Source organism: Phyllostomus discolor, chromosome 2 (assembly GCF_004126475.2).
Source record: "Phyllostomus discolor isolate MPI-MPIP mPhyDis1 chromosome 2, mPhyDis1.pri.v3, whole genome shotgun sequence".
In the NCBI taxonomy this organism is placed as follows: Eukaryota; Metazoa; Chordata; class Mammalia; order Chiroptera; family Phyllostomidae; genus Phyllostomus; species Phyllostomus discolor.
The window spans coordinates 59174416-59188137 of record NC_040904.2 but is presented as its reverse complement, the minus strand read 5'-3'; the positions used below and the strand labels follow the sequence as shown (position 1 = coordinate 59188137).

At 34.2% G+C, this 13722-nt stretch overlaps 1 protein-coding gene across 5 annotated transcripts in view; it reads left to right on the top strand.

The window, feature by feature from the left end:
* The window catches only part of HLTF (helicase like transcription factor), a 63399-nt gene that overhangs the window by 11280 nt on the left and 38397 nt on the right, over positions 1 to 13722 (top strand). For all 5 annotated transcript variants that reach the window (XM_028504077.2, XM_028504086.2, XM_036017900.1 and 2 more), the window contains exons 3-8: positions 3381 to 3547; positions 4713 to 4846; positions 5401 to 5498; positions 7049 to 7123; positions 7309 to 7500; positions 10011 to 10106. In XM_028504077.2, coding sequence (XP_028359878.1) covers positions 3381 to 3547; positions 4713 to 4846; positions 5401 to 5498; positions 7049 to 7123; positions 7309 to 7500; positions 10011 to 10106 — 762 coding nt within the window. The remainder of the gene's footprint in view (positions 1 to 3380; positions 3548 to 4712; positions 4847 to 5400; positions 5499 to 7048; positions 7124 to 7308; positions 7501 to 10010; positions 10107 to 13722) is intronic.

Genomic DNA, 13722 nt, shown 5'->3' with positions numbered 1-13722 from the left:
TAGATATTTTCTAGTGTACTATTTTAATTATAGATATTTTTCTAGTGTACCATATTAATTACCTGTTGTTTTTTTAAACTATATATGTTGCATTATTTTCTTAGTAGTTGCCCTGGGGAGTTTAATTAACATCTTAAATCATAAGATACTAGTTTGGGTTAATGCCAACTTAATTTCAATAGTGTACCAAAATTTTGCTTATAGATAGTTCCATTCCTCTCCATTCTATTTCCTGATACTGTTACCAGATTAGAACTTTACATACATAGTAGTCTCCTCAACACAGATTTATAATATTTGTGCTGTGTCCTTTTAAATCAGGAAAGAAAATTACAGCCAAGAAAAATGTAGTTTTTCATATTTCCCTAATTGCCTTTACCAGTGCTCTTTATTTCTTCATGTAGATTCAAGTGGTTGTCTGGTGTCCTTTGATTTCTGCCTGAAAGTTTCCCTTTAGTATTTCTTATAGGGTAGGCCTGCTAATGATAGATTCTCTCAGTATTTGTTTACTGTGGATGTCTTAATTTCTCCTTTATTTTTGAAGGATAGTTTTGCCTGATATGAAATTCTTGTTTGAGTTTTTCCTTTTAGCATTTTGACAGGTTACCCCACTGTCTTCTGGCTTCCATGGTTTCTGATGAGAGAAATCAGATGTTAATCTCATTGAGGACCCCCCCCCCCTTTATGTAATAAGTTGCTTCTCTCTTGTTGCTTTCAAGATTCTTTCCACAACTTGATTATGGTGTGTCTGGGTTTAGGTCTGTTTGAGTTTATTTTATTTGGATTTGTTAGGCTTCTTAGGTATGTAGATTGATGTGTTTTTTTTTTTATCAAATTTAGAAAGTTTTCAGCTGTTATTTCTTTAAATATTCTTTTTGTCCCTTTTCTGTTTCCCTTCTGAATATGCTTGCTGTTGTCCCAATGGTCTCTAGGCCTGTTCATGTTTTTACATTTTCTTTCTTTTTGTTCCTTAGACTCTATAGCTGTTCTTAAGATTTTATACAGGTTTCCCCTGTTATCCAAAAGTAGAGCATTCCTATGAAACCTTTTGTAAACTGAAATGGCTTAAAGCAAAGTAGCAATAATGATTAATTTATATGGAAAATGTTTTGAGCGTTCCCAGTCCCAAAATTCAACATATACACAGTCCATTTTGTTCATCATGATCAAAATGCATAATTATGTCCAGCTTTACACTAAATGTAACACCCTGGCAAGTTCTCTTAGGCTTTTCTGATATCTTTGGTCATACCCTGCTAATGATGCGCAAATTAAATTGAGATAAAGCACAGATGCTCACAGATACAGTTCAAATCTATGGTGGCTTGATGCAGAAATGCCAAGTGTGATTTCCCAGGGAACAAACTTGGTGGTGCCACTCTTGCTGCTCAGGGTGTGTGCTACCTCTATAACAGCTCACTGCAAAACAAAGGTTAAATGCTATTTTCTTCAGAAACCTTTTAATTGGTGAAAACAAGTAGAGTACTAATATGTAGGTCTTAATGTAAAAGTGAAGTGTCATTAACTCAGACTTTAGAAAAGTGGGGAATACCTGTAGTTTCAATTCACCTATCTTCACCTTCACTTATTCTTCTACTTGCTCATATCTGCTGTAGAGCCTCTTTAGTGAATATTTAACTTTAGTTATTGTACTTTTGACTCCAGAATTTCTATTTGGGGAGACATAGTTCTCATGCTTTCCTTTAGTTCTTTAAATGTGGTTTGCTTTAGGTCTTTGAAGATATTTAAAATTAAAAAAAATTTTAGTAGGTCACATATCTATTTTTCCTTAGGAATAGTTGATATTTTTTTTCTTGGTAACAGATTTTTTCCTATGAGTGAACTATATTTTCTTGTTGCTTTCCATGTCCCATTTTTTTGTTGTTGTTGAGAAGTGAACATTTTAAATAATATGGCAACACTACAAATCAGAATTTTCCTTCTCTCCAGGGTTGTTTGTTGCTGATTTTGGTAATTGTTGTTTTTGTTTAGTGACTTCTTAATTAACCCTGTGAAATCTACCCTTTGTTGTGTGTGGGCACTTATGTCTGTACTTAGCTTGGTGGTCAGCTAATGATTGCATTGGAACCGGTAAATCTTCGAGTCTTTACCGAGAGGATCTGTGTGCATTTGGGGTACTCCTTTAACACACAGGCAACTGACAACTCTGCGGTAGCCTTCACTTCTTGGCTGTTCAGACCTTAAAGTTTAGTCAGAGGTGAGAGCTTAGGGTCTTCCCATGTCTTTCCTGAACGTATACAGCCATATGCTTATACATGGCCTTTTAGATTCCCAGGAATATGTTGGAGCCTCTCAAAGCTTCTTTGGACATCTTATTCCCCAGCTTTTTCTTTGCTTCAACTGTTACCCACTGCTGGTATAAATTGTTTTTGACAAACACTCACCCAAGGGGGAACGGTTTTTGTACAATGTAAACTCAGAGCTCAAATAACGACTGTTCTTTGGGAATGAATTTTGAAAGATTCTGCTCTATCGTGCACTGTGGTTATTGCTAGGCTGCACCAAGAATCTCGGCAGGTTGTTATTTTTAAAGGCTATCATGTAACTGAGAGTAGGCTATGGAACTAGGGCACAGATATTCTGCTGTCTTTCTTGACTGAACACTCCTCTTGTTTCTGCAATCCTTTTATTAGTTTTCAGAGTTCTGAAAAAGTTGGTTCTGACAATTTTTGCTGCCTTTTCCATTGTTTTTTGGAAGAGAGAATTTTCTGAAATCTTAATCTTTTTAAATAATAGTATCCGTAGGTAATATTTAATCAAATGGAGTCAGAATGGCATGAGTTGAAGTCTATATATATTTTCTTATTCCAGTTCCATTTTTTACTTATGAATAATACCTTTTCCCCCTTTTAGAGTCTGAAGAATTCAGATTTAGGAACCAGCTGGCCTAGATTAAAATCCTAGCTCTCCTACTTACTAGCTTTGTGACCTTGGGCAAGTTACTTCACTTTCCTGTGCTTTACTGTCTTCCTCTGTAAAATGGGGATAATAAATAATACATACAAACTCAATCAGTGTAATGCACTTAGAACAATGGCAGCACTCAATAAAGATGACTTGTTTTCAGAAGTTATGATGTTGAAAATTTTAGACAGTGTGAATCTGTTGTTAATTTTGATTGTGCCTCTTAGGTATCAAAGATTTGTTCATGTCCCAATGAACATAAATTAGAAAAGTATTATAAAAGAACTATTAAAATAAATTCTTTAGTATTTCTGTAAAAATATGAGTCCAAGAAAATGCACATTTCTTATGTAATGTTACTCAGTAATCATTAAAAAATGAGTGCAAATAATGATGAAGAAACTATTATTACATGTTTATTATTTCTAATATTATCTGTTCATCATTTTTGTTAGGTTAATAATAATGAAATGGTTGCATTACAACGAGAACCCAATAACCCCTATGATAAGAATGCGATTAAAGTAAACAATGTGAATGGAAATCAGGTTGGCCATGTAAAGAAAGATCTTGCAGCGGCTTTGGCCTATATTATGGACAACAAATTGGCACAAGTTGAAGGGTAATGTACTTCAGAGTTTAGATTTAATAATTTTGAGTTGTAGTGATCTTTGAATTTGTTAAGAGACTGTATAGTTGCTGTGACAACTTTTTTCACTATCCCCTTGGTATGTGTTTAATAAATGCTTTAATTCTCCTCTGATCTACCTCTACTGCCCTAGCTATTCCCTCACTTTCTTATTGAAGTATTATTACCCTAGAGAAAAATATACTTCAGTTTAAATATTAGGAAGTTTACACATGTCTCCAAACTTTTTAGTGCATAGATTTGGGAGTTTAAAAGTGTTTGTTTAAATCAGAGGTTGTAAAACTGGTAACCTGTCATCAGATGTAGGTGAACTTCATTTTGCCTACAAAGTATTTACAAATTAAAAATATTTTCCCCCAATATTTGAATATTTGGATATTCTACAGTTTATGCATGTTATTTTTTCCCCTAAATATAAAAATTATTTATGAAGATTTTTCTTGACAAATGGAAGATCTGGTGACTCTGATCTTTCATTTCCACATGACATCAGTTGACTGCTGTAGCTTCATCAATTCATACTCCGAGTTCCACCACCTCTTACTTACTTAAACTGCTAATCTCCTCAGTTACCTTTTTCGTTTAGGCATTTGTGTTTGTGATCTCAATTTAAGAGTGGAATGTTTAGGATATGAAAAGGTGAGTTTGGAAGATAAAGGTTCAGCAATATCTTCTCACTTGTGTACTTGTTTTCTTCTTTCTCAGTTCAAGTTTTTCAAGTATTGGGAATAAATTTATGATAAATCCTAGATCAGAAATAGTTCTTGCAAATCATTCCCCATTCTTAGGATGGGTTGCTACTCTCTGGTTCTATTAATGAAAGCTCTAACCTCTCAATTAAACTTACATTTTACTTATCTTACAATCTTGATTATGGACTATCCTTGTGTTTAAACTGCTTTATTCCATCTTCTCAGTTTTTTATGGCATTCTGTTAATTAAAACCACGCTTTTCTTCTGATAGTTGTTGATTCTATTCCATCATTTTTCTGTCTTTATAGTCTGCCCAACTTGTTCTTCCCTGTTTTACTTCATGCAGAATTTGAATACAACACTTAGAATATTTAATAGATTCTTCATGGGAGTAAAAAATGACATTTTAAGTTTCCTACCTTTTTTTCCTTCTTAAATATAATAGGGTAGTTCCTTTTGGTGCAAACAACACTTTTACCATGCCTCTGCGTATGACTCTTTGGGGAAAAGAAGAGAATAGAAAAGCGGTTTTAGACCAGTTGAAGAAACACGGATTTAAATTGGCTCCTGCACCAAAAAGTAAGTTTAGAGTTTAACCTACTATTATTTTGATATCGTAAGAATGTAGGAATTGTAAGCATTTATTCTGTTAAGTAATACTTTGAGTTTGGTTGGCTGAACTAATTTGCACCAAAGACTCTAGGTTATAATTTTATTTTGGTGTTTTTAAAAGAAAATCCCTGAATTTTTTCTCTTTATTTTGAAACAACTATAGATTTATAGGAGGTTATACACACACAGACAGACAGAGAAATGTACAAGGAATTCCTGTAGTCTCTCCCCTAAATTCTCCTAATGATAATGTCTGGAAAACCTGACTATAAACATTCTCTTTAATAAATTATAGACAATTAGAATCTTGCAATAGGGAATGAAAAAGAATGATTTGTTTGGCAAGTATTTGTTCAAATAATGTGGAATTACTTTAATAATGTGTTTTTTGAATGACAGGATTTAGCTTTTAAAAAACTTTTAAACATATTAAAAGTATTTTTAATGGAGTTACAAAAGCTAATTTACTAAAAGGTAGTCAATTTTATTTGGTGATTTTATTTTCATTTTGAAAATTACAGCTTTCGGATTCAGTTTGGAAAGTGGTTGGAGCTCTGGAAGAGCTGGACCAAGCTATAGTATGCCAGTTCATGCAGCAGTACAGCTGACAACTGAACAGGTGTGCTTTTTTTTTTCTTTTAAAAAAATATTTTATTTACTTTCAGAGAGAGGGAAAGGGAGGGAGAAAGAGAAGGAGAAAAACGTCAATGTGTGAGGGATACTGGTTGCCTCTCACAGGGCCTCTAACCAGGGACCTTGCATACAACCCAGGCATGTGCCCTGACTGGGAACTGAACTGGAAACCTTTCACTTCACAGGCTGGCACTCGTCTTCTGAGCCACACCAGCTAGAGCCAGGTGTACTTTTACTTTGTAATCTAAAAGTGATTTTTAAATGTTGAAGAGTGATATTTAAAAGAATAAGATAAATATGTATGTGCTGGCATAGTGATCTTCAGATACATTGTTAAGATATGAAAGATGTAGAATAAATAGGATGTATATTGCAAACATTTATGTAAAAAGAGAGCAGTGGTAAGGAATATATCCATGGAGTCACATTCATACATACATTAAAACTCATACATTTTTGTATATGCAGGGGATGTTTTAGTATGTTTTGATGTTTTTGTATTGTTTGATTTTCTTAGAATGTGCAAATATTTCGTAAAACACTGAAACTTGAAACTTACTCCTTTCACTAAGGTTGCAAATGCAGTGCTAAAAAATGTAATTCTAGTTCTTTGGCATTACTCTGATTCTTACTTGTCTAATTTGTAATCCAGGATACAGTTATGCTGAATTAGTTTGAAAAAAAAGGGATGTTAAATGAAGTAATGCAATTCAGTCTACAGATATCATCAAAAATATTTTTTTGTCTCTACCCATCAGTAGTAATCTTTTTGTATTTTAATTGTAATTATTGTATTTTTCCCCTGCTTATTGTTAGAAGGGCTTGATCTTATATCTAGTGAGTAAACCCCAGGTTACCGCTCCAAAATTTTTAGAGTTGGCCTGATTTCTTCTGGGCTATTGCTATGTATTTATCTGCTAGTTTACAAAAGTAATTATAACACATATGTATTGCTATAAAATTTGACTAGATCAGTTTAGAGAATTAACTAAATTAGCATGAGATTGGAATTATCCTAATATTTTACAGCATACAGCAAGTTTTTACTGCTATAATGATAAATAAAAAGTCATTGGCTGAAAAAAAAAAGTCAAATGTACCTGGTAGGATGTACTAAAATAGTTCAAATACAACTATGTAATAAAATCACAGAATTTCAGTAACAGAAGGAACCTTAGAGACACTCTAAATCTAGTTCATTCCTGTCATTTTACAGGATTTTATAAGATGCAGGGCCATAAGAGTTAAATGTCTTGCCCAGAGTTATGTATAGATTTATTTGTGACAGAGCTGTTACTGAAACCCAAGATTTACAACGTTCTATTCTGCATTCTTTTGATTATAACACACTTACCTTTTACCCCTAGAGCACCTATTCAGCCTGCCTTAAATGAGCAGCATAGTATCTTAAACAATTTCATGTACCTTTCATTATTCAACTTTGATAGTTAATTAAATGATTTGAACTCCCTGAGTTAAGTGTAATTATTATTTTAATCAATGTTTCATAACGTTTCTTGTTGCTTTTTGTTATAGCTTAAAACAGAATTTGACAAATTGTTTGAAGATTTAAAAGAAGATGATAAAACTCATGAAATGGAACCAGCTGAGGTATTGAGCCAATATTTTCTATTTAAATCTATCTGGAATTTATGAGACTGAAAACTATTTGGAATTTTAAAATACGGTGATAGTCTATACATTTTTATCACAGGATCAGCTGTTTCCACATTTGGGGGTGGGTGGGAAGAAGGAGCTTATTGTATCTCTATTTATGACATTGTTTTTATTTACAGGCTATTGAAACACCATTGCTTCCACATCAAAAACAAGCTCTAGCTTGGATGGTTTCTCGGGAAAACAGTAAAGAACTTCCACCATTCTGGGAACAGCGAAATGACTTATACTACAACACAGTAACAAATTTTTCTGAGAAGGATCGACCAGAAAATGTCCATGGAGGAATTTTGGCTGATGACATGGGTTTGGTAATTATTTTTTCTTGAGTTAGTAAAATTTCATTTTGTAATTATAATTTTATAAAAAGTAATTTTGAAGTAGATAGAGATAGGAATATGTTGGTGCCAGTAAGGGACGAGATTTTGCTTTCAGTGTAGAGCATAATTTTTCTTATGGTTTTCACCTAAAATAATGTTAACATTTTTTTTTCTGTCTTTTTCTGTTCAGTTAAGACACAATTAAGATAATCAGTATAATAATATAAACATGTGTTTCTCAGTTTTCTTTTTAAAAGGAAAGACAACAGTGTTATATAAAATTATAGTATATCACAAATGTTGTGATATGCAGAGTATTAAATCATATATTTATGATTCCTTATACCAGCAGTTTGTATACTTTTTGGTCTCAGTAACCCTTTACACACTTAAAAATTATTGAGGAGCCCAAAGAGCTTTTGTTTTTGTGGGTTACATCTATTAACATATCTATAAATATTTATAGTATTAGTAAACAAAAATTTTAATCATACTACTTGTTAATGTGAATAGCATTTTTTGAATGAAAAGTATTCCAGAACAAAAGCAATTTTGATAAGAGGACTGACTTTTAGTTTTGCATATCTCTATCATGTCTGAGGTAATAGATGACATCTGAATTCTTGTATCTGCTTTTTTATTCAGTGTGTTGTGATTATGTTTTGGTTAAAATATATAAAGAAAATCCTTATACAGATATGCAGTTGGAAAAGGGAGGAGTTTTAGATAATTACAGATATTCTTCTTTGATACAATAACAAAATTAAGCAAGTATTAGTTTAATTTTTTTAAAGATTTTATTTATTTTTAGAAAGGGGAAGGGAGGGAAAAAGAGGGACAGAAACATCAATGTGTGGTTGCCTCTCGTACACCCCTTACTGGGGGCCTGGCCCACAACCTAGGCATGTGCCCTGAATGGGAATCCAACTGGCGACCCTTTGGTTTGCAGTCCAGGGCTCAATCCACTGAGCCACACCAGCCAGGGCAGTTTATTAAAAATTAGTAGTTATGATATGAAAGTTAAAGATCATTATCAGTGAACTTTTTATACTCTGCTTCATTAAAATCCATTGGTGTAGCTTACAAATTGCATGGATATTTTACCCATGCATGGTTTTATAACATCAGACATTGGCCTTTTGGAAAATACTGGTTCACTGAGTTACACAGATTTGTCAAGTGTCATGCATTTCATTATATTATATAAAAAATTCACATTCATTGGTAAAACTGCTGATCTTATTAGGCACTTATATTTTGGGAAGCTCCTATGCTCCATAGTATTGGGTACAAGTTTTCCAGCATTCTGATTTTTGCTTGAAAGCTCAAATTTTATCATTAACAGATGTTGTCAATTGTTTCTCTTGAAGATGATAGCCTCCCTTTGTTCATTATTCAAGAAAATTTCTGCCTCTCTGTCATGAATAACTAGTTGTCAGTTATTCTTTCAAGTAAAAATGCATGAAAAAGTGATGATATGTGGTGATGCATGGTGGTTAGTTGAGCTTGAACTCACTCTCACAGTGACTTTTCCCTAGGTAACTCTCATATTTTGGTATTAGCAGAAGTATTTTATGTGTACTTCCTATCTTGTTATACAAAATATTTAAAACATATGTACTTACGAGACAAGATTTAATAAAATTATTGTGTACTGCTTCATCAAGGACATTTTTAACATTCCTAAAGTGAAACTGGCATTTAAATTTTTTTTACTGTATGTGGCAGTTAATACAATAACCACTATTGGGAAGTAGTGTCACCTGCTTTGTTTTATGCTAAGGCACTAGCAGTTTTGCCCACCATTGCTTTTTGTGGCATTACTGCAGATGTGAACACAAGTAAATATTATGACAGTAGTTTTGATGGCACATAACTCCTGAAAAAGCTCTGTGGACCACACTTTGAAAATTGTTGCTTTACACAACTTTAAAATTCTCAGAGATTTATTTCTGTGTGGCTAATTATACATTTAGCTATGGACGATAATGAAAAATTACACATTTTCATTTCAGAAAAACATAGAAGACATATCATATTCTTCATGCTTCATAGATAAGTTATAGCTTTTAAGTGCTGCAATTATCTTTAAGTGAAATTTAATAAGGTCATTAACCTCGTGTATACTGGAATTACTAATAATTTTAAATTAGCTTTGAGTTCTTTGGCAAGCAGAAGTCATAGTTTCATGATAAAGTTATTAGTTCATGATTAAATACAAAATCTTAGAAGAGCAGTCGTTAGATAAAATGACATTTCCCAGAGATGTTGATAGTATTTTAGAGTAAATCATTTAATAATTTCTAATAATCGGTGTGGGAAAGTATTTCTTAATGGAACACTTCATTAATATGTGTATTGTTTAATATAATAATCAGTACACTTCCATGGTTTTGAATGTTATTTAATATTTGCTTAACTAATTTTAAAGTTGTTTTGGAATGCTCTCTGGTCAACTGGGTTTCAGAATCTGACCATTTGTCTTTTTAAAACATTTAAAGGGCAAAACTCTTACAGCCATTGCAGTAATTCTTACCAACTTCCATGATGGCAAACCTCTTCCTGTTGAAAGAATTAAAAAAAATCAGCTGAAGAAGGTAAAGTGTTAATAAATGTTTTCTCTGAAGTCTTTTGTTTAGTGTTAAACCTTTTAATTTTGTCATTGAAAATAATTGCCAAAAAGTTGATAATATCCAGTGTTTTCAGAGATGTCAGGAGTGCCCTCTCTCATGTGTTGCTGATAAGAGTGAAAGTTGGTACCACATTCTTGAGGGCATTTTGGTAATATGTGTCAAGTGTCATGAAAGTGTTTATAATCTTCAACTCAGTAATGCCATTTAAAAAAAACTACCCAAAGAAGTTATTAGAAATATATTTTTTCCAAAGATAAAAGTACAAGTCTTTTCCCCCTAAGCGCTATTTTAAATGCAGAAAACAAACACTTCTCAGGAAGGTAACAATTAAATTATAATATAGTTATGAAATTTAATACTGTTATACAAAAATACAAAATTCTATTTTTGAAGAATACTTTCATGATATTCTTTAGTTAAAAATACCAGGTGCTCAGGGAGGGGGGGGCAGGGCCAGGTATGAATCTGTGTATAGTGTGTTTGAGTCCTAATTTGGAAATACGTATTTATGTATGTCTAAGTGTAGTTAAACACTATATGTGCCAAAATGTTAATAGTGATAATTATGTCCTAGTGATGAAAATATAGGTGACTTTTCAGATTTAATTTATATACATTATATATATACTTAATATATTTGTGTTCCATTTCTGAGAATTAAATTGAATTTGTTTTATGAGAAAAATAAATGCCATTAAAATGAAGCACTATTTTTTCTTCTGACCTGAAAATTCAAAGAACTTAAAGAAGGAAATAACTAAGCAAAAGATCTGTGCAAAAATATATTTTTAGATCTCTAATTTTTTTAGATTTCAAAGAGGCTGCACATGGTTTCCTGCCACTGCTTATTGAGATCCTGTTTTATTAATTTCTGCACTTAGTTCCTTCTTTGTACTTTTATTAGGAGTTTAACTGTTTTAATGTCTGAGATTCAGCTTTTTACCTTGAATAAGTCCAATGATTTATGTCCTGTTCTTTTTACATTTGGTTATTGAAACAGAACAGCAGCACCTAAGACTATTTACAGCTATAGTGTCAATTACCAATTTTTTTATTTTTTAAATTTAATTTTATTTTATTGATTATGCCATTTAAGTTGTCCCATTTCCCCTTTTCATTCCCCTCCACCTTGCACACCTCTTCTGACCCACAGTCCCCACCTTTAGTTCATGTCCATGTGTCAATAAGTTCTTTAGCTTCTACATTTCCCACATTATTCTTGCCCTTCCTTGTCTTGCCTGTTTTCTACCTACCATCTATGCTACCTATTCTCCGTACCTTTTCCCCCTCTCTCCTCCTCCCACTTCCCTTTTGCTAACCCTCCATGTGATCTCCATTTCTGTGCTTCTGCTCCTGTTCTGCTCCTGCTCCAGTTGTTTGCTTAGTTTGCTTTTGGTTTTGCTTTAGGTGTGGTTGTTAATAATTGTCAGTTTGCTGTTATTTTAGTGTACATGTTTTTTATCTTTTTCTTAGATAAGCCCCTTTAACATTTCATATGATAAGGGCTTGGTGATGATGTACTCCTTTAACTTGACCTTATTGGAGAAGTGCTTTATCTGCCCTTCCATTCTAAATGATAGCTTTGCTGGATAGAGCAATCTGGGATGTAGGTCCTTGCCTTTCATGACTTGGAATACTTCTTTTCAGCCCTTTCTTGCCTGCAAGGTCTCTTTTGAGAAATCAGCTGACAGTCTGATGGGAACTCCTTTGTAGGTAACTGTCTCCTTATCTCTTGCTGCTTCTAGTATTCTCTCCTTATCTTGAATCTTGGCTAATGTAATTATGATGTGCCTTGGTGTGCTCCTCCTTGGATCCAACTTCTTTGGGGCTCTCTGAGCTTCCTGGACTTCCTGGAAGTCTATTTCCTTTGCCAGATTGGGTAAATTCTCCATTATTATTTGTTCAAATAAGTTTTCCACTTGTTGCTCTTCCTCGTCCCCTTCTGGCACCCCTGTAATTCGGATGTTGGAATGTTTAAAGATGTCCTGGAGGTTCCTAAGCCTCTCCTCATTTTTTTGAATTCTTGTTTTTTTCATTGTTTTCTGGTTCATTGTTTCTTTCTTCCTTCTGGTCCACTCCATTGATTTGAGTCCCGTTTTCTTCCCATCACTGTTGGTTCCGTGTGCATTTTCCTTCATTTCACTTAGTGTAGCCTTCCTTTTTTCCTCTAATTTGCGACCACATTCAACCAATCCCATGAGCATCCTGATTACCAGGGTTTTGAACTGTGCATCTGATAGGTTGGCTATCTCTTTGTCTCCTAAAAGTATTTGCTCTGGGGCTTTGATCTGTTCTTCCATTTGGGCCTTTTTTTTTTTTTTTGGCCTTGTCACTCCTGTTACATATGCAGGGCAGAGCTTTAGGTGTTCCCCAGGGTGGGGCAACCCAGTTACTGGGTTGTGACACTGTATGTGGGGAGTGAGGTCTGAGAGGGAACAATGGTGCTTGCTCTGCTCTCCGTTGGATTTCAGTCCCTTCTGCCGCTTCCCCCAAGCAAACTGGGCCTTTCTGGTGCTGAATCCCGTGTGGCTGGGTTTGGGTACATTCTAGGCCCCCATGGGTCTGTCCAGTGAACTCTCCTGTGTGGCTGGGAGTGTCTTCCAGCACCTCAACCCCCACAGGTGTTTTCAGTTGGTGTTTTGAGGCTTTATTTCCCCGAGCTGGGTAGAGCCCTGGGTAGAGCCCTGGGATGCGCGGTCTGTCTCACTGTGCAGCTTCGCCTGGTTTGTCTGCTCATGAATGTGGGACCACTGGGTCAGCCAGCTGCCCTGTGTGCCTCACTGGATCTGCCAGCTGCCGCCTGTGTGCCCAGGTCTGTCAGCCACCCTCTTGTGCACCAGGGTCCACAGGCCACCGCTCTTTTCCCAGCTGCCCAACTCTACCCCTCCTACGGGACTGGATGAATGTGTCTAACTCCTTGGTTGCTGGACTTCCGTACGGTTCAATTTTCTGTCAGTTCTGGTTGTTTTTTTGGTTTCTAAATTTTTGTTGTCCTTAATTTGGTTGTGTGAGGAGGCACATTGTGTCTACCTACACCTCCATCTTGTCTGGAAGTCTTCAATTACCAATTTAAAACTTACCTATTATCAATAAGGCTTTCCCTTTTTACCCCAAGATCATCCATGCATACATGTAAGGTGTAATGTAGTTGGAAGGTTTTAGGATAGTTTGTTGCACATTAATTGAAATTCAGGCTGAAAATGTGATTTCTAGCTTAGAATTTATTGCAACAAAACTTTGAGTGATTCAAGTAGATTTAGATATTCCAAACTTACATAGTAAAGTATCATTGATTTAAATTTCATTAGACAGAGTGTAATATTGGATATGTTGGACTTTGTAGAAAGTTTATCTTTGAACTCTATGGAGAAAAAGCTTGCTGAACAAAATTATTTCATATAAAAAGAATAAAGGACATTTTTATTTGTGGATAAACTTTTAGATCATTTTTGCATATTGATTAAATGGTTGTATTAGTTATTGAAGATCAAAAAACATTTTTTACATTAGTTCCTTGGAGTTAATGCTTTAAAAATTAATTATCTAAAATAACTATTCTAGCTACATATCTCTTAAAATG